Source organism: Phalacrocorax aristotelis, chromosome 1 (assembly GCF_949628215.1).
Source record: "Phalacrocorax aristotelis chromosome 1, bGulAri2.1, whole genome shotgun sequence".
Lineage (NCBI taxonomy): Eukaryota > Metazoa > Chordata > Aves > Suliformes > Phalacrocoracidae > Phalacrocorax > Phalacrocorax aristotelis.
The window spans coordinates 23960481-23984593 of NC_134276.1; the positions used below are offsets into that span (position 1 = coordinate 23960481).

At 42.6% G+C, this 24113-nt stretch overlaps 1 protein-coding gene across 2 annotated transcripts in view; it reads left to right on the plus strand.

Annotated features, from left to right (window-relative positions):
* Positions 1-24113, plus strand: part of MTUS2 (microtubule associated scaffold protein 2) — a 343082-nt gene that overhangs the window by 122358 nt on the left and 196611 nt on the right. For both annotated transcript variants that reach the window (XM_075084318.1, XM_075084325.1), the window contains 2 exons: positions 4396-4636; positions 18994-19200. In XM_075084318.1, the coding sequence (XP_074940419.1) occupies positions 4396-4636; positions 18994-19200 (448 nt within the window). The remainder of the gene's footprint in view (positions 1-4395; positions 4637-18993; positions 19201-24113) is intronic.

Here is a 24113-nt window from a genome sequence, read left to right on the forward strand (position 1 = left end):
TTACTCTAGACTGGGGTTAGAAGGAGGACACTTACGGGCTGGAGAAGATCCAAAGCATCTTCCCCTACTCCTCCAAGAAATATGACTTTGGGTGGGTATGCCAATGAGGGAAGGTTTGAACCCAAGCAAGGTGCAGCTTCAGAGAAGCTGGATTGCCTGAAGGAGAGGCTGGGAAGGAAAAGTCAATCAGACTGCAGTTTGTGTTATGAGTTTGCATTAGCCCATGAGTCAGGAGCTGATAGAAGGGGATGGTATTTGCTGTCTTGGGCTGCCACCCTAGAAGCAAATCCCTTAGTCCCCTGCTAGTTGGAGGAGTGCAAAGGGGACTGATTTAACTCCAGTATGGATCAAGAGAAAGGAAAATGATTGATCAGTGGAAGTGGGCAGATGCTTAGAAGAGCAGCTGTGCACAGTATGGGTTCATAACAGATGACTGATGTGCAATCTGAAATAAAGCAATTAGGTTGGTTTGAGATAGATCAAAATCACCCTGGTGAAGGGACAGTGTTGAAGACTCAGAGATTTTGGAGACAAGGAGACGCTGGGATGAATGGATACTCTGCATTACCTTTGTGAGGGAAAAAATCCCAGTCTGCCCTATTTCATACATCCAATTTGGGCTTTGGAGAGCTTTGATTAGCATTTTATAGCTCTTTACATAGCTATGATAGGGAGTGTTAATAGCTGCTATCCATCAGACCTGTAATCTCTAAGCACCCTTCAGCTAGCTAAATGGTAGGAACAATTAAATACCCCTCTGGGTGCCATGAGCTGGAAAAAATTGGAAGGTGCTGTCTTGGACAGGAGACTCCAAGGCAAATCCTGGAAAGCTGTTTGAGGAAGACTCGAGGGCTACCTCTGTGCAGCCCTGCAGCCTGCAGGGCTCTTTGAGCTGCCTGTGCTAAGGCCCACATAGAGCAGCTCAGACAAAAACTGCAGCTCAGGCACGAAGGCAATTCAGATGTGCCTAGAGACTGTGTCATAATAAAATTGAGTTAAGGTTAAATGGGCAGTCTTGCCTATTGGCATTGGCAGCTCCTCGAGTGCTTGTCTTTGGAACCTCGGCATGGTGTGGAGGTAGATCTTTCAAGCCTGTCTTCATCAAAAAAAAAGGTAGAAAACCCCTCACAGTGAAATGCTTAATAGAACCAGTCATTGTCCAGGGCGGATCGCTGCTGTCTATGTGCTTCATTACAACCTGGCTCCCCATCTCAGCTTGGACCTCAGCCTCTTCTAGTCAGCACCAGTGGGAATCTGTGGCTACGTTGTGTTCTGAGTTACCTATGTAGGACGTAACACAGCAAACAGTGGGACCCAAAGGCTGTTGCTGTGCTAGTGAACTGAACCGTGGGAGGGCACAGCCTCCAAGGCTCACACAAGGTTGCCCATACTGCTGGACGTGGACCATGCTCCCCAGCTCAGTGTCTACCTCTGCCAGTGTGTTCTCAGCCAAAGGCTGTTCCCAGGGACCAGCATGGATGAGACCAGCCTGGTCTGCAGGGTGAGAGTTTACCTGTATGGATATGGTCTATGCCTTGCCAGAGAGTGGTCCTTGGCTCACTTTATTCACTACTTTATTGCTGCTGCCGAGAGTCCTGGTTCTGGTGAGGGTCTGCAAGGAGGTCTGCTGATCAGTAGCTCTCCTACCTGTCCCCTCAAGGCTGCACGTGCCCTCTTCAGCCACCTCCTTGGGTCCATTCCCCAGCACAGACATCCTTCTGCTCCTGAGAACATGGACTAAAGCCTGTTGAAACAAAAGGCCTGTATGGGAAAAAGGGGTAGGGGGAATTGTTCTATACATAGTCAAACCAGCAATTTTTCCCCCATAATCTCATTATCTCAACTGCCCTAACTGAAGTCACCAACTCTTTTCAAAAATAGTTGCCTGCAGCAAGCACTTGACAAGAAAATTCTTGCTTGAGGCATTAATGTTTGACAATGTTACCAACAAAGTAACATGAAGGAAGTGCTGGGCATCCTTACCTGCTGGCTGTGCTGCCAGCTCTGCTCAGGATTACCCGGCCTGTAGAAATTCCTGTATGCGCCAAGTATTTGCTGCAGACTTCCCAGCTCTTTCTAAGAAGTTCATTAAATGGGGTGAGTAGGGAATAAGCAGACAGCCACACAAGAAAATTCTGAGCTGAGCTGCATTTTAGTTGGCAGGCTCCAACAGACCTTTTCTTTAAAAGTCCCTCATACAAAAATATATTACAGGATGCTAAGAGGATTCATATTAATCCAAATCTTTCTGAAGTTCTTTAAAATGGCCTTATAATAAATAATTGCACACTATTCTATTGAAAATTGTGTGCTTCATGAATTCACCATTATATAGAAATGAAAAAGGAGTGTGTCTTCATAGCAAGTTTATGTCCCCCCAAATCAGGCTCTTGAAGAGATAGTTGGGTAAATTCTTCTCACTTCTCTCAGCTTGAGAAGATGTTTTATGTTGTGATTGATTGTTTTGGTGTACGTTTGTTGTTCTTCTGTGTTATTTGTAGCATTCTGTCAGTAAGAAAAAACGAGGTGACTGAAGGTTTGGCTAAGCTGACCCAGTTTATAAAAAATGCATGGTTTCTATGTTTAAAGATTTTCTGTATTCCTTATACTGAAGTACTTGGCATTGGGATGTTCAGTGCCAGTTAAATATGAAAGTATAAGAAGTGTTTAGTGAAATCTGATTGAAATAAGTTCATGAGTGAGAGAGAAGGTAACTGAATCTTATTGAGGAAAACAATGTCATATCCAGAAGCTGAAAATAGGAAGCTAAATATCTCCTGTAGTCCAACCCTAGGGAATCATCTATACAGTAAAAACCTGCATCCTAACTTGTAGAAATAGGTCATAGGAGTATAACAAAAAAGGAAATGGGAAGGTCTAATGGCAGGAAATAGGACAGCAAACAAAGGAAAAAACATAGAGCAAAAATATAATGCTCAGTGTTTGTTACGTCTGCCCTCCTAGTTCCTGTGCAAAGGTCTCAGCTATTCTATATTTAATAGTTTAAGGCCAATCTTGTCTCTTTTAGCATATTAAAGATTTGCTAAATTAGGATTAAAGCTCTTGAAGGAGCTAGGATCAAAGCTTTTACAGCCAATGTTTAAGTGCATATTCGAAATGCTTATAATTGCTAAATAGAAATTGATTTGGCATATTATATGCATCATAACTTACAGCAGAGTTAATTAATTGGCAGTTACATTTCTTCATAGGTAGCCTATGGCACTTTTTGATTAATTTTTAAACAAATTTAGTTCAGATTTTCTATTTCCTAAGCTTTTCTATTTTTTCTGTGGCCTAAATGAAAAAATATTCATGGGCCATTTCTACATTGTGATGATTTTGCATTTTATAAGAAAATGGTACAGAAGTTGGACTCTACCCAGAAGAGCAAATGGTTCTTTGCAAATGAGAGGGATGAAAACTACTGACATTGCTCTGCACCTTTGTCCCGAGTCATGAAGCAGCACAGCAAGGTGCGAATCAGCCCAGCCTGAGTGCAGAAAGATGCAAAGGCTGAATCAGGGAACCAGGTCATTCCCTCACTGCAAGTTCCCTGGTAACAGCCAGTTTGCTGGATATACTTCCAGCTCGGGGCTTACTGTGCTGTTCCTTCAGTATACACCTTTTAAAATACTGAGAGATTTATCATCAGTTTTAGCAAAGCAGCATCTATTTGTGATAAACAGTAAATGTTTCACACTGGCAAATTTGCTTTTTTTTCTTCAATTCAAACGGCCAGCTGGGTTTTATAGCTCTGATCTGGAATATTCAACAGCCCCCTGAAAATGGAACGTAGAGAAACGTGCTCACCTCCACAACCAGGTCTCTTTTCAGGAACTTCAGGGGTACAGATTACAATGAATATTTTGTAGCAAGAATTTGTAGAGGGTTTTTGCCTCACACAAATGATTTAACAATACCATTTCTCTGATAAAATGAACTTAAAATGCCTTCAGCTTTCTTTTTAACTAAGTTAAAACTGACTTCCACCTAAATTGTATCTCAATAGTAATATTCTAATTACACACTCTTTTGATGTGTCTATCTCTGTAAATGATAGCACCTTCCAGGACTTAACAGTAACTTTACTTTCACTAGTTGAAGATCTTCCATTTGTCTATTTACTTTTCTGGAGGAGATAAATTCTTTATTTGGGTTTAGTTGTGTATTGAGACGGTAATGTGTGTAATTTTGGAGACCAATTCATATGGTAAGACCATCACTTTTTGAAAGTGATGATCATTTGGCGTTGCTCTGAAGCCCAGATTCACAAGGAGGGAAAATTATCCTTTATAAGCAATTTAGAGCTCCATATTTTCTGGATTTGTTGATCCATATTTTCTGGACTTGTTGATTTATCACATAATATCTGTGTTAATGATTTTTCTGTAGGTTGGGGAAAGGCCTGCAAAAGATGAATTTTGCCCTCCACCGTATACTCACTATGAGGTCCCACCAAGTTTTTATCGATCTGCCATGATACTCAAGCCACAGTTAGGACTGGGTGCAGTGTCCAGATTACCATCTGCAAAGAGCAGGATTCTCATTGCAAGTCAAAGGTCCTCAGGTAGCTGTCTCCATCAGCAAGGAGAAATAACGAGTGCTCCCAGCCTCTATCATCCTGATGCTTCAGGTAAAGTATGACCCTTTTTTCCTTTCTTTTAACTGTAGTCACCAATAAGATTTTTTTTTTCAGACAGAAATATCACAAAATGAGCAACATCTTGACCTGATACTGCAGTGCTCCAACAGAACTCTTTGAGGTGTGTCTTTTCATTCTGCAGCAAGGCTGACTAGGGAGTCTGGGACTTGCACAAAGGTGGTTTAACAGGTCATTGCCAAAGAAGGAGAATCAATTTCGGTAGTAATTCTCATTATGCTCTTTTATATCTTCCTCCTCCTTGTAAATGCCTGAAAAATCTTTGCTTTTGCCCTATGGAAGATAATGGGATATTTTCTTCCATCATGACCCCATCATTCAATCTGAATACGGCATTCTCCACCGTGTTGTGCTCTGAAAGCCTGGGCAGTGTTCAGATGTGCCAGCAGAGCTCTTGATTCTCTGAAGCCCCAGTATACGCCTCTTTGGAGACAACGCTTCTAATACCTTTTTCTTCCCAGCTGCTGCCCAGCTCAGCATGATCCTGGGCAGAATTACAGGGGAGGGAAAAGCAAGAGAAGAGTCAGAAGAAGTGTACAAAGCCACAAGACAGAGATAATAATTACAGGACACTCCTTGGTAGCCTGTAAAAGCTTGGAGGTTTTAACAATGTACAGTTAAACAGCAGCAAGTTCAGAGACAACTGAAAATCAGTCATTGCCAGAGTGAAACATAGCAGCTGTTTAGCAGCCTACAAGTCTGCAGAGATTTAAAAAAATAGTCATAAGGGATAAAGTTAAGTAATAACTTGGGGTCATATGGTCCCTCCTCTTGCCCTAGGACAGGATTCCTTCTGGTAGATGTTTATTTAACCTGTTCATTAAAAACTATTTATAAAATCCTTCAATATGAGATGATGCAGCCTCTGAAAGCAGGCTGCTCCGATGCATTACCTGCTTTCAAGTCAAAAGTTTTCCCTAGTGTTTTGCCAGTCCCCTTTGTGACAGTTTACTTCCTCTTGTATCTGGAGTGGATGTGGGATCTTCTCTTTGCAGGTATTTGAAAACTATTACTCTCTCTCCCCAGTGTCCATTTTTCCATACTAAGCTGCAGAAGAAATTTAGAGAAATTAGACAGGAAATGGGACAGAGTGTCTTGACTTACCCTGAGAGGATGATGTCTGTCTAATACAGGTTCCCAGGATTTGGGGTTTATCAGAAAATCAAGGTTCTCTGTAACACAGTGCCTCTTGCCACTATCCTTTACGATCTGACCCTTCACCTGGAGTTTATCTATGTTGATGCCATTAGCAGAAGCTGACCAAGCTCAGCTGATGTGACTTCTGAGACATTGCACACTGGGTAGTAAATACCAGTTCAGCCCTGTGACTTGAGGTCAGTCAACATTGAACATAGGAATTCAGGTGCAGAGAGCAATTGGATCATATTTTCCACTTAAATGAAACTGCAAGAGGTTGCAAGTTCAGGATATGAATAGGGTAAGCCGTTGCATAACAGGAACCAGTTTGGGAGCTAGATATGAAAGGAATATATGAACAGGACCTACTAACAAATCCACTGTCTTTTCTGATCTTTGGAAATGAACATTGCCTTGAGTTTTATTCATCCATCATTCATCCATCACCCATATTATCCAGCATCATTGATGACTGCAGACATGACTTTTCCTTAGCCATTTTTAATCCATATAGGAACTTGTCTTGTATGTACTAATTTGCTGTCTTCTGAATTATGTGACATTCTAAAATCTAAAGAGTGTCAGCCTATCAGTCCTATCTGTTGTCTGTAATACTGCCTTTAAAAATGCCAGTGCATAAGAAGTATACATAAGGAAATTGCACTAGCTGTTAGTGTAATTCTTATTCCACTAAATTTGTATTTCCTGAAGTTTTCCTATTTCTCAAAAGTTGAGGTTTTTTTGTCTTATCACTTACTATTTCTTGGACCTTGTCTGCTCTGGAGGTCAAATTTAATTCATAGCTCTCCATAATTTCCTTCCTACAACTGTTATTTTGTTTGTTTCTCTCTAGTCTATTGATACCCTCTGTTTCAAAGATGCTATTAAAGATAACTCATGGTAGTCCAATAACCTGTCTGCCATCTTTTTCAGGATTCTGAAGTGTGTCTCATCTGGTCTTTTGGCTCTGACTGTTTTTATTGATTTTAAATTATCCAAGACTTGTTCTGGAGAGGTTGCTAATGTCTCCAGTTTTTCACTGTCCACCCCAGGACACATTGTTTTCACTCTGCCATCTCACCTTCCATTTTCCTTGTGAGTTGGAGAACGTGTTTGATTTTTTCTGCAACATCTTATTCTGTTGCAAAGTACTTCTCATTGCTCTCTGTTGATTCAATGTCTCCCCTTATTGATCTTTCATGTATTTCTGATATATTAGTTACTTTACATTCTTTTTTTTCCTGGCATTTTATTTCCCAATTATCCATTCAAGATTGGCTTATAATCACCTTTTCTTTGCCCAAAGCCTTTTTCCTTGTATATCCCAAATGACAATCTTTCTCTCAGCAATGTATAACTTCATAGGCCAGCATACCGGTCTTTTTTGTTTCTAATAATTCCTTTTAAGAAGAATGAATTGCTCATGAAAGAGGCTGAAGTGACAGCAGAAGGACAAGATTTGCATAGGAGTGGAAGGGCAGCCAAGAACTTGTTGCTGTGGCTACGTCCATGCCAGTGCACAAAAGCAGACTGGGTCCCTGGTGGCCCCAGAGGGGCTGGATGGGACAGCAACCCCTGGAATGCCAGAGCTGGTGTGGGGCTGACTGGTGGGGCTCAGACTAGAGCCAGGCACTGTCTAGCCAATTATTTTAAGCTACCTGTCACCATTTTCAACCACTTCCCCTTAATTTGAAAGTTAGTTGTGGTATTAAACTTTAATAATCTGCATTATTGGTTTTGATGCAATGTGTGAGAAACAGGATTAAATGCAGCTTTAATAGAGTCATATTTACAAATATAAGCAAATGAAATGCATGAACATATGATCAGCATACCAGAAGCAGAGCCAGTAAGACCCTTGCTCATGGGTCTTGTGGGGTGTAATGGCTTGGCTGACTGCAGCAAAAACAGCTGGTGACTGGGAGGTATCTTCCTCTCAGGATACCAGTCCTGCCTTCAAGACTGCTAATCATCATCTCCCGCAGCTCACTCCTGAGCTTTAAATCCAGTTTCTAATCCTAGTCATTTCAGTCCTGCCCTGGGGTAATGGAAGCAGAAGGATCTAGCCAGTTGCCATCCCATGACAAAGTGTGAGGTACCATGGAGGCTTTTAAACTGAAATTGCCATGGCACAGTATTGAGGACAGAAGCAGTGGCTCATAATGAGGATTTTATTCCCCTCTGCCATGCCATGAATAATGTAGCAGTCTGTTTAAGCAGCACTGATAAGCTGAGTGGTTTGGCCCGTGTATAATACTAATACTCATAAAACTGACTCTAAAGTAAATGATAATTAAATCCCTGAACTGCTGTGATGGATTGCAAGTACTACAAGTACATTGAGGGTTTTGTTAGTTTTAAGACACACCAAGTAAAAAGTAAAATAATAACGACTGATCCCACAAGTGTGATGTCTAAAATGTGACTGGAGCAGTGATCCTTCTTCATCTGTAGGACATGGGTCCTAACGTAGGACTCCTAATAAACCCTGAACTTGTGCAGGACTTGCTGCTCCAGCTGGATCCCTGTAAGTCGACGGGCCTGATGGGATTCATCCAAGGGTACTTAAAGAGCTGGCTGATGTCACAGAAAGACCTCTCTCAGTGATTTTTCAATGCTCTTGGGAATCTGGAGAGGTCCCAGTTGACTGGAAGCTGGCAAATGTTGTCCCAGTCTTCAAGAAGGGCAACAGGGATGACCCCGGTAACTACAGGCCCGTCAGTCTCACTTCTGTGCCTGGTAAAATTATGGAGAACATTATTCTGGGAATTATTGAAAACCACCTGAAAGACAACGCAGACATTGGTCCTAGCCAGCACGTGTTCATGAGGGGAAAGTCCTGCCTAACAAATTTGATTTCCTTCTATGACAAGGTTACCCACCTAGTTGACCAAGACAAGCCAGTTGATGTAATCTTTTTGGATTTCAGTAAAGCTTCCGATACTGCCTCTCAGAGTATCCTCCCGGACAAAATGGCCCAGCATACAGCTGGGTAAGCAGGTAATGCAGTGGGTGAGCAATTGGCTGATGGGTCGGGCTCAAAGGGTTGTAGTAAATGGCGTTACATCAGGCTGGTGGCCAGTCATTAGTGGGGTTCCGCAGGGATCCATCTTGGGGTCAGTACTCTTTAATCTCTTTGTAAATGACTTGGATGCTGGTCTTGAAGGAATACTAATTAAGTTTGGCAATGACACAAAACTGGGGGGAGCTGTTGACACTTTGAGGGCAGACAGGCCCTGCAGAGGGATCTGGACAGACTGGAGAGCTGGGCGATCACCAACCATATGAAGTTTAACAAGAGCAAGTGCTGGATTTTGGACCTGGGGCATGGCAACCCTGGATGTACATACAGACTGGGGAATGAGAGGCTGGAGCGCAGCTCTGCAGAGAGGGACCTGGGGATCCTGGTTGACAGCAAGTTGAACATGAGCCAACAGTGTGCCCTGGCATCCAAGAGGGCCAACCGTGCCCTGGGGAGCATCAAGCACTGCATCGCAGCCGGTTGAGGGAGGTGATTGTCCCACTCTGCTCTGCACTGGTGTGGCCTCACCTCAAGTGCTGTGTGCAGTTTTGGGCACCACAGTGCATTAAGGATACAAAGCTACTAGAGAGTGTCCAAAGGAGGGCCACGATGTTGGTGAAGGGTTTAGAGGAGAAACTGTATGAGAGGTGGCTAAAGTCACTTGGTTTGTTCAGCCTGGAGAAGAGGAGACTGAGGGGAGACCTCATCAAGGTCTACAGCTTCCTGACAAGGGGAGGAGGAGGGGCAGATGCTGATCTCTTCTCTCTGGTGACCAATGACAGGACTGTAGTCACAACACCAAGCCTGATGCTACTCAAGAAGAACTTGGACAATGCCCTCAGAGGTATGGTGTAAATTTGGGGTTTTCCTGTGCAAGGACAAGAGTTGGACTTGATGATCCTTGTGGGTCTGTCATTGTTTTAGCTGGGATAGAGTTATTCTTCACTGCAGCTGGCCTAGTGCTGTGCTTTGGACTTAGTATGAAAACAATGTTGATAACACACCGATGTTTTGGCTGTTGCTGGGTACTGCTTGTACTAGTCAAGGACTTTTCCAGCTTCCCACACTCTGCCGGCACAAGAAGCCAGGAGGGGAGGGGGCACAGCTAAGAGAGCGGATTCAAACTGGCCAAAGGGATATTCCATATCATGTAACATCATGCCCAGTATGTTAACTGGGAGGAGCTGGCCGGGGGAGGGAAGCAGCAATTGCGGGTCAGGGACCAGTAGCATTGGTTGACAGGTGGTGAGTGGTTGTATCGTTTGTGTTTCTGTTTTTTTCCCTTTTTCCTTTTTCCTTTTTATTATATTATAAATATTGTTATGACTATAATAATAATCATTATTATCATTATTAACTTATTTTAATTATTAAACTGTTCTTATCTCAACCCAGAAGTTTTTTTTTTCCTTTTGCTCTTCCAATTCTCTTCCCCATCCCAGAGGGGTGGGGGGAGTGAGCGAGCGGCTGCTTGGTGTTTAGTTGCCAACTGAGCCTGAACCACAACAGGGTCCCTTCCAACTCAGGACATTCTATGACTCTATGATTTTATGACCCGAGGGAATGGCAGGAAGATGTGCCAGGGGAGGTTTAGGTTGGATATTAGGAAAAGGTTCTTCACCCAGAGGGTGGTGGAGCACTGGAACAGGCTCCCTAGGGAGGCAGTCACGGCACCAAGCCTGATGATATTCAAGAAGCACTTGGACAACACCCTCAAAGATGTGGTATGAATTTGGGGTTGTCCTGTGCAGGGACAGGAGTTGGACTTGATGATCCTTATGGGTCCCTTCCAACTCAGGATATCTGTGATTCTATGATTCATTCTATGGCACACATGTTAGCATTGGCTGTGAGTTCCTTATTAAGCAGTGCCACTCCTTAGGTGATGCTTTGCCTCGGATGGGTCAGGCAAGCAGCTTGACTAAGGAAAAGCGTTCTGCACTGTATGTAAGATAGGAATTCACTGAACTGTGATGTATTTAAAGGTGCAATAGTGTCTCCAAAAGCTTAACATTTGTTTATTTTATGTAAATTGGCCCTGCTCTTTCTATGGGAGACTTGTAATTCAAAACAAGCATTGAAGGATACTGTGTCTATAACATACAAATTATGAATATGTTTTCCTTGGTTATAAAGACTTCTTGGAGCAAACATATTATGATTTGCATTAATTAGCTGATTATTTTGATGGGATTAATGTCTGTTTTTAGAAAGTGTAACAGAGATCTCATCATTAAAACTTCAGTTTATTCTACCCTAATTTCACTTAATTCTACATTTTTTAGTAGTATTTGTAGTATTTTTTCTCAGAGAGTGACTTAATGAAATATTGTTTCCTTATCACCTCTCTGTGTATTAAATTTGCCAGTCCTGAAGGTCTAGAAATTCCTCTTATTTCTAAGCAAGTCAACTCTTGTTAAAGTTACAATTTATCTCAGGACAGCAATGTTTATGATTACTCAGACACACACAAATATATGCATTTATTTGTGTATTTGCATATGTATCCTGTATTTCATCATGAATGCTGCAATATGTCTACATCTTTCTCCTGGTAGGAAAGCTTTGCTTTTATGTTTCTTCTCAGTAATACCTAATACTTGAGAAAGTACATGAGATTTGATGATAGAAAAGGGCTTTTGAGGTTACTTCCTGAAATGTTGCATTATTGCTACTCCAATTGCCTGCTTATTTTATATGTTTAAAATGTGAGGTGCCTGGATTTGAGTGGCAAACTTCTTAATTGTTTAAGGAAAGAAGTGACAAGGGGAGAATTCAAAGAGGAAAATATTCTTAATCCTCCTCTAATCAGTGTTATCTGTTGGCACTCTCTGCTTTCTTTGGGAGAACAATCTGATGTAAAGAAACACTAAGTGCTTCAAAGGGAGACACACACTTCATTGGAGATTTACTACGGGCTTGTTACCACACTTGAGACTTAGCCATATAGAACCATAGAATCACAGAATCATTTAAGCTGGAAATGACCCTTAAGATCATCAAGTCCAACTGTTAACCTAACACTGCCAAGCCCACCACTAAACCATGTCCTGAAGTGCCATGTCTACATGGCTTTTAAATACCTCCAGGGACAGTGACTCCACCACTTCTCTGGGCAGCCTCTTCCAATGACTGACAACCCTTTCAGTGAAGACATTTTTCCTAATATCTGACCTAAACCTCCCCTGGGCAACTTGAGGCCGTTTCCTCTCATTCTATCACTTGTTACTTGGGAGAAGAGACCAACACCCACATTACTACAACCTCCTTTCAGGTAGTTGTAGAGAGCAATAAGGTCTCCCCGCAGCCTCCTCTCTCCAGACTAAACAACCCCAGTTCCCTCAGCCGCTCCTCAGAAGACTTGTGCTTGAGACCCTTCACCAGATTTGTTGCCCTTCTCTGGACATGCTCCAGCAACTCAGTGTCCCGTTTGTAGTGAGGGGCCCAAAACTGAACACAGTATCGTAGGAGTGGCCTCACCAGTGCCGAGTACAGGGGCACAATCACTTCCCTACTCCTGCTGGCCACACTATTCCTGATACAAGCCAGGATGCTCTTGGCCTTCTTGGCCACCTGAGCACACTGATGGCTCATGTTCAGCCACCTGTCAACCAGCACACCCAGGTCCTTCTGTGCCAGGCAGCTCTCCCGCCACTCCTCCCCAGCCTCTAGTGTTGCATGGGGGTTGTTGTGGCCAAAGTGCAGGACTCAGTACTTGGCCTTGTTGAACCTCATACAATGGGCCTCAGCCCATCGATCCAACCTGTCCAGGTCCCTCTGTAGAGCTGTAGAGCCTTCGTACCCTCAATCAGATCAACACTCCCACCCAACTTCGTGTAGTCTGCAAACTTTCTGAGGATGCACTCGATCCCCTCATCCAGATCATTGGTAAAGCTATTAAACGAGTCTGGCCCCAACACTGATCCCTGGGGAATCCCCTTGTGACTGGCCACCAACTGGATTTAGCTCCATTCACCACAACTCTTTGGGGCTGGTAATCCAGCCAGTTTTTTACCCAGTGAAGAATATGCCTGTACAAGCCATGAGTCACCAGCTTCTCTAGGAGGATGTTGTGGGAAACAGTGTCAAAGGCTTGACTAAATTCTACACAGACAGCATCCACAGCCTTTCCCTCATCCACTAAGTGGGTCACCTTCTCATAAAAGGAGATTGGGCTAGTCAAGCAGGATCTGCCGTGCTGGCTGGGCCTGATCACCTGGTTGTCCTGTACGTGCCGTGTGATGGCACTCAGGATGACTTGGGCCATAACCTTCCCTGGCACTGAGGTCAGATTGACAGGCCTGTAGTTCCCTGTCTCTTCCTTCTGGCCCTTCTTGTAGATGGGCTTCACATTTGCTAACTTCCAGTCAATTGCGACATTCCTGGTAGCCAAGACTGCTGATAAATGATGGAAAGTGACTTGGTGAGAACTTCCACCTGCTCCCTCAGTCTCCTTGGGTGTATCCCACCTGGCCCCATAGACTTGTGTGTTTCTAAGTAGTGTAGCAGGTCACTAATAATTTTCCATTGGATTATGGGGGCTTCTTTCTGCTCCCCATCCCTGTCCTCCAGATCAGGGGGTGGGGTACCTAGGGAACATCCGGTCTTACTATTAAAGACTGAGGCAGAGAAGGCATTAAGTACCTCAGCCTTTTCCTCATCCTCACTATGTTTTCCCCCCCGCCATCCAATAAAGGATGGAGATTCTTCTTAGCCCTCCTTTTGGTACTAATGAGTTTATAGAAACATTTTTATTGTCTTTTAGAGCGATAGCAAGATTAAGTTCTAGTTGGGCTTTGGCCCTTCTGGTATTCCCCCTGCATAAACTCATGGTATCTCTGCAGTCCTCTTGAGTTTCCTGGCCCTTCTTCCAAAGGTCATAAACTCTCTTTTTTTTCCCTGAGTTCCAGCAAAGCTCTCTTTTCAGCCAGGTTGGTCTTCTTCCCCGACGGTTCATCTTTCAGCACATGGGGCTGGCCTGTCCTGTGCCTTTTAGATTTTCTTCTTGAAGAATGCCCAGCCTTCCTTGGCCCCTTTGCCCTTCAGGATTGCCTCCCAAGGGACTCTGTCAACCAGGCTCAATTGTCAGTCATAAGAATGGCATGAGTAACAATCTGGCTGCAGCAGCCGACAAATGCTTCATACCCTACCTCATCCCTGGGGAGACCCAAGCATCATCACTGGCTGGGCACCCACAGTGCTTCTGAGCAGCTGGTGAGCAGCAGCTGGGTGGGTGAGATGTGGCTTGAGTGCACAGAAGAGTGGTCTTGCTGCTCTGGGCTTTCAGTGGAAAAATGCAGTGGCTCAGGCTCTGACAATTCCTGTGCTAGATGTTTCTGTGGGATGCCGCTGCTTTGCATGTCAGCTACAAAGCAAACATGGACATTTGCAGTTTGACTGGAGTGTGAGCTGACAAATTCTTGAGGTGGTAAGAACACACTAACCAGCATTGGGTTGCCTGGGAGTTGGGAAGGCACAGAAGAGTTTTTGGGGGCATCTAAATCTGAAGCAGGAGATGATCATTTCCTATCATTTGACAGTGGACTTGCCAATCAGAAATTAACTGATGTTCAGCAGTGACAGCTGTTTTGCCTTCGGAGTGGACCTGTCCCAGGCTTGACAGTATTTGGGTGAGACACCATCAGGGGAGCTGGGCACAACCTGCTCACTGCTGTTTAGATGTAAATCATCAAAGCCTCTGTTTTAAAGCCCCTTTCCTCAGTTCTTGTTCAGAGAGAAGTCATTATGTCTATAACAGGGAACCCACAAAGGTAGTGGCAACAGAACAGGTTTCTTGCACGATTTGTTTTTAATCTGCAAAGATATCAGTCATTGGGCTAATTCTGAGGTGGGTTAACTCTGCTTGTATTATCTCCGACTAATTCATTGACATTGCAGGTAACTTCTTTGCCCCAGATTCCCCAGTATGAAATGAGAATGAGGTTGTTCAGAGAATCCTATAAAAAAAGAGTGAGGTTTCTGAGAGAAAATGACACCTAATGATTAAAGTTTTCATGGAAATACTTGTCAGAAAAAACATGAACAACCAAAAACCCCACCACAAGAAAACAAAGGCTTGCCAAGGATCTCTGAATTGCAAGTGGAGTTGAAGTCTTGAACCACTACTGTTTTTCATAAGAACATATCTGTGTAACTCCTTTCTTTAATTTTTCATCCATTTCAGCTAAAACCTATTTCACATTTCACAGAGAATTCATATGAAATTTGCTTATACATGTGCATGGAGATGCGATTCACATGCAGCAGGGATGCATAAGCAGTCTAGCTCACTCTTTTCTGAAGGGTCCCCAGGCACATCTGGTTTGTGTCAATCAGTCACTACCTCAAAATGTTTTCATGTTTCTAGATGGGAACAGCTTGAAGTGTCATAGAAAATTGCTTGTGTGCCATACAGACAACAATACTTAATTCTATAATTAGCTTCAGGCAGTGAGACAGCTGGAAAGAATTTTTGCCAATTTTTAAAGCTTATTTTGGCACATTTTTATTAAAATGAAAGCTGCTCATTAAAATAACTTTTGTTTTGAACTCCCAGACCTTGTTTGCAGGAGTCTTCTCCTACTTCTAAGAAACAGAAATAGGGAAAGAACATGTATCATAAAACTCAACGATATTTAGAACAGAAAATGTGTACAATAGGCTGATGTCTCATGTATTTTAATGAGAAGACACAAAATGACTTAGCTTTAAGGATTTGAATGCATCCCTAATGCGGATAATGTCCTGCTCCCACGTCCTTGAGGTATAGAAGAGCTGGATTACAAAGAATAAAAGTGAGAAATAATTTAAGGATGATGGTGAGTTCAAGAAACAAAATGTTGTTAGTTCAGGGGGAATTTGAATTGAAGTAGTAAACTGAAACACACAGTTTCTCGTAAGTGTGAGAAAAAGCCCCGAATCCTCTGCCCAGGCCTCCAACAATGATTTTGAAGAAAAGGTAGAGATGGCTGGGCAATTTGTCACCAAAGCCCTTCTGGTTTTAAGGAATTTATTTGTCTTCAGTGACACCTGAGATGCTCAGTGTGCTGTGGACTGCAGGTGCTTGGTCGCACGGTGGTGCAGAGAGTGGCAGCCTGGAGATTCGGTGTGGCATCCCTGCAGTTGAGCTGAGGACATGAGAGTCCCAGGTGAATCTCACCATCCTAGGGCAAGCATGTTTCAAATGCTTTTTAAATAAAGCCATTTCTAACCACTTTCCCTCCTTGCCCCAGTGGGATTTCCCGTATTCTGCTGCAGGAAATCTGTGATATTTATAGCTTTTTGCTGTAAAATGGAAAGATTTCTCCCTCCGCCTCAGTTTTCAGAGATTCTTAGGTAAAAGGCTTCTCAACTCCCAGCTTTTGCGGTGCAGGCCTGTTGCTGCATTTTTTGGAAACCTGTAAACCCACAAGAGACAGGCCCATACCCTCTCCCTGCTGCCACTGACCTGAGCAGGTTCCTTGCTCCTGCAGCCTCTGCTTCAAACCTGGAGGCTACCTGGGCTTGGTCCTGTCAGTGGTGCAAAACAGGGAATATTTTTGCAGACTGTGACTGATCTGTGTGCCTTCTATCACACACCTTTGTGTAATTAGTCCTTTAGGTAGCTGGCAAAGCTGATGTTTGGCCATGCCCAGCCGCTAGCAAGCTTATGACTGTGCAGCCAGCTGGGTAAGCAAGATAGTCTGGCCCATCCAAAATACTGCTGAAGTGTTTGTATCAGCATTGGTGGGGGCATGATGAGTCTGATTGTGGAAGGGAGAGAGCACAGGATCATTCTTCCATGGTAAAATTGCAGCCTTATACCAGTACACTGGCATAAGCCAATCTGAGTCTCACCGTGCAGCAGTTGTTAAAACAAGAAGATATTAGTCCTCTCAAATAGAGACATTCCATCTGAAAGATGATTAGCATGTCATTTCTAGTATTTGAGATCTTAAAGACTTTCACTGGACACTTTTTCTTGTTCCTACATGAAAATCAGTTACTGTGATTTGCACTAATTGCAAGCCGTGCCAGTAACACTGAGGGAAACATTGAGATCAGGTTCTGTAGTACCTTGCCATGAAGTCATTTAGGTGTGGCGTGAATGTCCTCAGCAGTGGGGAGGGAAGAAGTCTGGCTTGATGGTGCTTTGTAGATAACCATAAACCAGCTGTAACAGACCACTGTCAAAGCAATACTGCAGAAGCCTGGGAGTAAACTGATAGTAAATATTGCTTATCTGTTCTCCGTGCTAATGTGCCTGCACTGCCCTTCACCTGCACCTGCAGCCCACAGCTACTTCAGAGCCCATCTTTACATAGTCCAAATGAAGCCAGATTCAGGAACAGAGTCCAAAATTGTCCCGTTGGTGCCAAAAAAAGTGAATGGGGATTTTAGCAGACTTTTATTACACATTGTATTGTGTAGTACTACAGTCTTTTATTATACACTGCGTACACAATGTGCACATTTTCATTTGGGTTACTCTCCACAACGTGTCCTCCTCTGGTCTGGTAAAGGTGCTGCAGACAGACATCCATCCCTTTGTGTCTTAATAAAGGCCTCAGCTTGTGAAAAGTGGGTACAAAAAGGCATTTTTAAGAGTCTATAGTATATACGTTATTTCATTTGGTGAGCAAGGAGCATTTTTTGATGTGTTTTATGGGATAATAAAACTCTTTATCTTGGTGTTACATGTATTTCTATTTCAAAAATAAAAAGGCTTAATTTTGTTAAACAAAGCTTAGTTTTATTATTGTGGTGAGGTACACAACTATCCTTCAAAATCCCCATAACATTTTTCTGCTCAAAGGAGTTAGTCCTGTTTTCTATAGTCTCCTCAAAGTGTAATGCTTCATTAAAATTAATAAGGCTGTGACCTACATAGTTTACAAAAGAATTAAATACTGTAATAGTATGAAGACTGTATTCTTACTGTGCAGTTAATTTCTATTTTTCCTTTTTATTATGAATGTTCACTTATTCCTTTGAAGTATGTGTCAGGCTGATGCACAAAGAGTGTTCACCAAATAAGAATGGAAAAAGGGTGACTTTGTGGCCTTTTCTGGCAGAATATGTTGATAGTTTTAATGCAGCCTTGTCTCCTAATCAACCAGTTCTGATGGGTGATTAAACTCTCTAGCATCAGCTTTTGGAGAACTTTGTTAATTTTTTAAAAATATGTATTTTTGCTGCTTGGGATTCCACAAGGAATAGGAATCTGGTATTGTTAAACCTACAAAGAAAAGCTCTGTCCAAATTTTGTGTATAGTTAAGGTCCAGATCCACTTGGTAGCCACACCTTCCAATCAAAAGCAAACTATATCTTTGGTCCTTGAAGACAATCCTGCCATGCTCCAATTTAGAGCATTTATGGACCTATGTTCCGGGTTTGACTAGAAAAGTTCACCTAAACAAGAGCAGCAGAACATGGGTTAGGACACAAGCTAGAGACAGATGACCGGTTAGTAGGTACTACAGGCAGACATGGTAGCTGAACTACTGTTGTTGCCTAACTTCATCTGTTCTAAGTCTGCTATTGGCAGTTGTCTGAGACTTGGTTGGTGTCATTCTCATAGGTTGATCATTTATAGCGAGAAGTCCATCAGTGGAAATGGCTGGTGAACGTTAAAAAAGTACTTTATGGGTCATGTCCTTCTTCCCAGGTTTGGTGCAAGAAAAGAGCATTTTCTTCTAGCAAAATCTGAAAGAAAGGCTTCAGAGAAGTGTTTTCTTTGATGGAATACAAAGAAGTCCTGTGTCCTTGAAGAGGATTGTTGGCGTTCTACAATAGTTTCCAAAATTGGAGGCTATGCATAGCGTGTTTGTCTCTGAGTTTCTTTTAATTGGCACATAACAAATGTAAAATTAGAAAGTGACACAGTGTAAAAGAAGATAACATTACAAAAAGATCTTAGCAGACTTGAACTACATTACTTTGCTGGAAGTTTGAGTTACGCCTCATGGGTCCTTGCTGCATTTCATGTTTTAAAAAGTTATTGTGACCTGTAATTGTTCCACAGAACTTCTTTTTAGTGGAGCAAAGAACAAGACATCACTGCAGTTTGAACGGCCATTAAAACTTGTATTCAGTCTTTTTACTGACTTTATGTAGCTGGGTGGTACAGGTAATTGTCAGTATATCCCAGTTTAGTTTATTTAATAAAAATTTATTTTTTTTTTCTTTCAGTTGATCTTAAGAAAGCCTCATGTCCAAGTGCTGCGAAATCAAATCTCCCCAAGCCCTGCCAGTCTGGACTTCGTCCTCCAGGTTATTCACGGTTGCCAGCAGCTAAGCTGGCTGCATTCGGTTTTGTCAGGAGCTCAAGCGTATCCTCTGTATCCAGCAACCAGTCAAACGACAGTGCTCAGAGTGATCAAAGCAGGACAACCAACCGTAAGTCCAAAAAGTGCCCTTCTTTCTGGAGGGATATTAAATAGATGTATGCCAAGATTGTCCAGACTGGAGTTTGTGTCTAGTTTAGGGGTAATGTAGTCTGTGCAGCACTCACTAATCTCTTCCGCACCACTGAATTGCAGGTTTGGTATCTTCATTCCCCGGTGTAATTTTTAAAAATATTATTAATAATAGATGAGTAGGTGCTGAATGAACATTGCATATAGAAGGGGCTGGTTTTCCAGCTGCAGGAAAAAAATCACATTAAGAGTGAACCTGAGGCAATTTTGCATTTTGTTTTTACTTAGAATATCCCTTCTTACAGGCTGAAGTCAGTAAATAATCACAGTAAACTGTGTTCAGTAAGTATGTTGCAGCCATGCAGAACAGTTTAGGACAGAGTTTATATAAAATAAGCAACATAGTCTTTGCCGTCTGCTTTTCTCATGCCTCTTAATATGCAGTGTAATAAACTTAGTTTAGAAAATTAATCAAATAATGCCAGTGATGTGAAAAGGGTCAGAAATCACATTGTAGCTGTTGCCTCATCTACCAGACTTGGAAGGATCCTGTGGCTGAAATGTCTTTTCAAATCCTATTTTCTGTAAAGACTGTTAATTTTATTAAGTACAAAATAATACCCACTGGATCGTGCAGTCCCTGGGAAGTGTTTGCATGCCCTCAGCTTGGAGCTGAAAGGGGGACTGAGGGATTTTCATGCCCATTTTTCTTTGAAGACGGGATTGAGCCTGAACTGTGTCAATATCAAAGCAAATGGCATCAGCCCAAGAGGAGTGCAGACAGGGGGACCAGGGCATATGAAGCACCAGAGGAGACAAGATGCTGCAGGCACCTAAGTATTTCAGTGTTTGTATTAATTTGAAATGAATTAAAATAAACAAAATGAAAATTGTTAAAAGCCCTAAGGATTTGCTCTTTCCCCTTTTATATGAGGTAATTGAAATGCCAGGCTAATGTGTCCAGGGCTTCTAACTTTTCCAATGCCCCCAAACATAAGCTCGTATCTTGTTTTACTGTTGGACTGATCACTCATTTCTGTTTATTTCCTAATAAACTTTACTTTGAGGGTAGTCATCCTCTTTTGCTTTGTGCTTTTACCTTTCATTTATGCCTTTGGCAAGCGTTTCCTTTTATCTGGTGTTGAAATCTTTTTCTCTTTGGTTACACTAAGGCTTTTTTTAGGGACAGAATTACCTGGTTTCTGATTAGATCTAGGCTACATCTCTGCAAGAAATGTTGTCTAGCAATTTCAGGTGTGAATCTGAAAAAACTGTCTGTAGGTACAGCACTATCCTTGAACACAGTGGATGCATACAGGTTCCTACAGCTGAGAATCCTCTAAAAGTAAAATACTCCAAACTGTGGAATTTGAGTCAACTGATTTCCATTCAAAAAACTGTGGAAGAAGCATTAGTAATCTCAGACCCAGAAAGTTACATCTGATTCTTCATTTGTCTTAAAAGAAGTTGAATTCATTTATATATTCTGGTGTATTTTTATATTATATTTGTACATTAAGCTCATAAAAACTAAAACCATATTCCAATCACTGGAAGGATGTGGAAGCATGTGGTGCATACGTTTTGTTCCAGCTCACTTGTTTGAAGATGGTAGCCCTCTTTAATGTTGGGATTAGGATGTATGACCAACTAGTGCATGTTGCAAGAATGTTTCTGGCAGATATGAAAATTACCCAGGGGAAGAGTTCTGCTTGTACAAATTTGTGTACAGAAGAGCTCAGCCTGTCACCTGATGAAAAATAGGACCTAGCACTTCTGCTCTTGCTGACAAGTTAGGTAGCTCATCTAAGCAGTTGTCTAGTTTCCCTCCACCTCCATGGGAGAGCAAGAGAATGAGCACTTCCTGAGGGTCATCTCTCTGATGTCGTTCCTGTGATATACACAGCTGTCCAGCCCAGAAGTTTTTTATTTGTCTTTAATTCATCTTTAATTCCACTCCTGGCCCGGGTGAGAGAAGGAGACAGTGTGTTGCCAAGCGGGTGAGGGCATGCCCTGTGTTTAGGGTGTCAGGCCCTGGGTAAGCCATCACATGAGAAGACACCTAACATCACCTACTTTCTTTGGATTAAAGGCAACACAGCTCCCATTCATCACTCCTCACAGGGCAGATAGGTAGGAAGAAAAAATTGTTTCCTCACTGTTGAACTATTAAATTTCATAGAAATGTTATCAGTGTGAAACTGTATTGTCTTTTTCTATTTATAGTCTATGTGTCAGCAAGAGATAAATTAGTTACCCAATGTCCAGGGAACACAAATTAGTTGCTTTCCATTCTACCACAGTTTATTTAACACAGATCAGCAGTGCACTTCAACATGCACAGAAAGTAACCCCAAGAGTGGATGTAGAGGGGAAGTGTTGGCTCAGGAAGCTTGGCATGACATATTATTTCTTCCCTTCACTGTCTGCTGGAAGAATGGTTTTCTTTAAATTAAATAAATAGCTATTTCTGTAGTTACTACCTGAGATCATGTCTTTGACTAAATCAGGCTTCCTAGAGGGCAGAGTAAAGTTTTACTGTTAATTTCCTAGCTCACTAGGGTAGAAAATGCAAAATGATCTAGCTTTAGAAATCGTCAAACATATATGATAACACAGTTTCCTATTTAAGCAGCATCTCTGTGTGTCAGAGAGACAGAAGTAATTGGAAACCTCTTACAAATGTGCCTATGTTATAAATAGAGGGGCTGCTACTGTTGTAAATGGAGGTGTTCACCTCAAAATCTTGTATCTGCTGTAAAAAAAAAGCATGATGTGTTGTATGTTGCTAAAAAGCAGATGACACTGGCTGGGTGAGAGGAAAACACAGGTTTATTTGAGGGGCAGAGTGTCTTGGGGTAAACAGTGATTCTTGAAGTGGTCCTAGTGAGATCCTGTTCTTGCTTGTCTTTCCCCTGCCAGATGTCTTGTGGTGCTAGCTCTCCCCAAACCCCTGATGATTACATTTCTTTTCAGAAATCCCAACCAGTGTCTCATTTTGGCATACTAATACTGATTAAATAATGCCTACAGAGTAAAACCCCGCTTGTTTAGAGTAAGGAGACATGATGTTTGCATTGTGGGGAAGTGTGTTAATAGAGCTGCGATGCAGCCACTCTCTACCAGACCTCTCCCCTTCCTGTGACCTCTTTGAAAGCAGTAAGCCTGGAGGTGCACAGAGCCTGTGCTATGCTCCTCGGCTGACTTTCTGGCAATAGCTTGCATACTCTGATTGACTCAATTAAATGGATTTGCAGCGGTGGGACTGTGCTCTTTTCCCATGGTAGGGACAGGGCAGGCTGTGCAGTACTTGCCTGCTTCTCCTCTGGTCTTTCCTGGAGTCCTGTCCCTGGAGCGTGAGCGTAAGCCAGGCTGCTGTTTGCTGATAACACGCCAACTGTGACAGCCATGCCATCAGCTGCTGATCAGGATCAGTCATAATGTGGCTCTGCTCCTATGGGGTCCTGCTCAATTGTGTGCTGAGGCTGGAGGGACAGCTCTGGCATCCAAACCACTTGGCATTTCACCAGCTTCTGTGGCAGGGAACTGACCTGCAAGCCAGGGTCACTAGTCTGTTTTGTCCATTTAAAATCCACTTTTTGGCTCTCACATGTAACTTGCAGTTAGCACACAGGGAAACCAGGGTCTGTGAAGGTCATTCACGATGATGGTGGCATGTGAGGCAGCTTCTCACCTTGCTGAAGGAGGCGGGATGCAATGGCAGAAGCCGAAGACCACTCCATTTCGAAGCTGGGTTCTAGGAAGGATCAGGGGAGCTTACCACAGCTCACCTCTGGCTGTCCTACCATGTTCAAAATGAAATGGTTAAAATGGTTCAGGGTGAGCTCTTTGTTTGATACAGTGAACAAGGGCAGCTGTGTTTGAATAAACGAACGCAGAGAAGCAGAGGCAGTGAGAGCTCGCTGTACTAAAGGAGGGGGTCCATTCTTTGTTGCTTCTAATGTTCCTCTTCACTTGGTGTGGAGCATGCAGCTCTCCCTGCCACATTCACACCTTCCATCGCATGGCTTCCCATGTCAGAGCAGCTCTATACCATGGTGCAGCAAGGCCCACGTGAAGTCTTCTTCTGGGGCAAAGCCCCATGACCTGACACCTGTGGGACAGCTGGAAAACCCCAGGCTGAGGCTCAGCTCCAGGTCCTGCTATCAGCCCTCCCCAGATTTATTCTGTGCCAAAGATAGTTTTTTCCAGTATTATTTTTATCTAAGATTGCCAGAAAAGTTCAAGTATACCCTCAGCTCTGGCCTACTACTTTTGAGGTTTAAAAATGTGTAATATGCTAAACCATTGTTCTTTATTTAGACGGGGTATTTTTGTATGTCAAAAAACTTGTCAAGTTTATTTACACTAAACTGGCTAGAATTGAGAAATTCAGATGCTTCAATCTAAGAGGAGTGTGTGTGTTCTCTGCTAAATATGACAAAAAGTGAATGACTAACTAAGTCATGTTGAGGTTGAAACCAGTATGATTTGGAGTCAAACAATTGTGTAAACATAAAGAAAAAACTCCTAAAAAGCCAGCCTATTACAACATACCTAACGTATTTTCCCTTGGAATTTTAAATACTCTTTATTGAAGCTTCTCCTGTGTCTGAGAGGTTCACATCACACACCAAAGGCCCACAGCTGTGGGATGTGGTTCCTAGCATTACCTTGTAATTCTGCAGTGTCGTAACACAATGCCCAAGCTGTAGTTTCTGTTTTACTAGTTTAAGGGGCATAGAGTTTCCTCATTGCTTGTATCTGTATTCCTAGTGATTGGCTGAATATCCTGCTCACAAAATTAGTTTTCTGTACTTCATCAGAAAAGACTCTAACATGCTGTAAGCACCACATGGGAAACCCTTCATTAAGTACTGTGAAAGAGTTTAA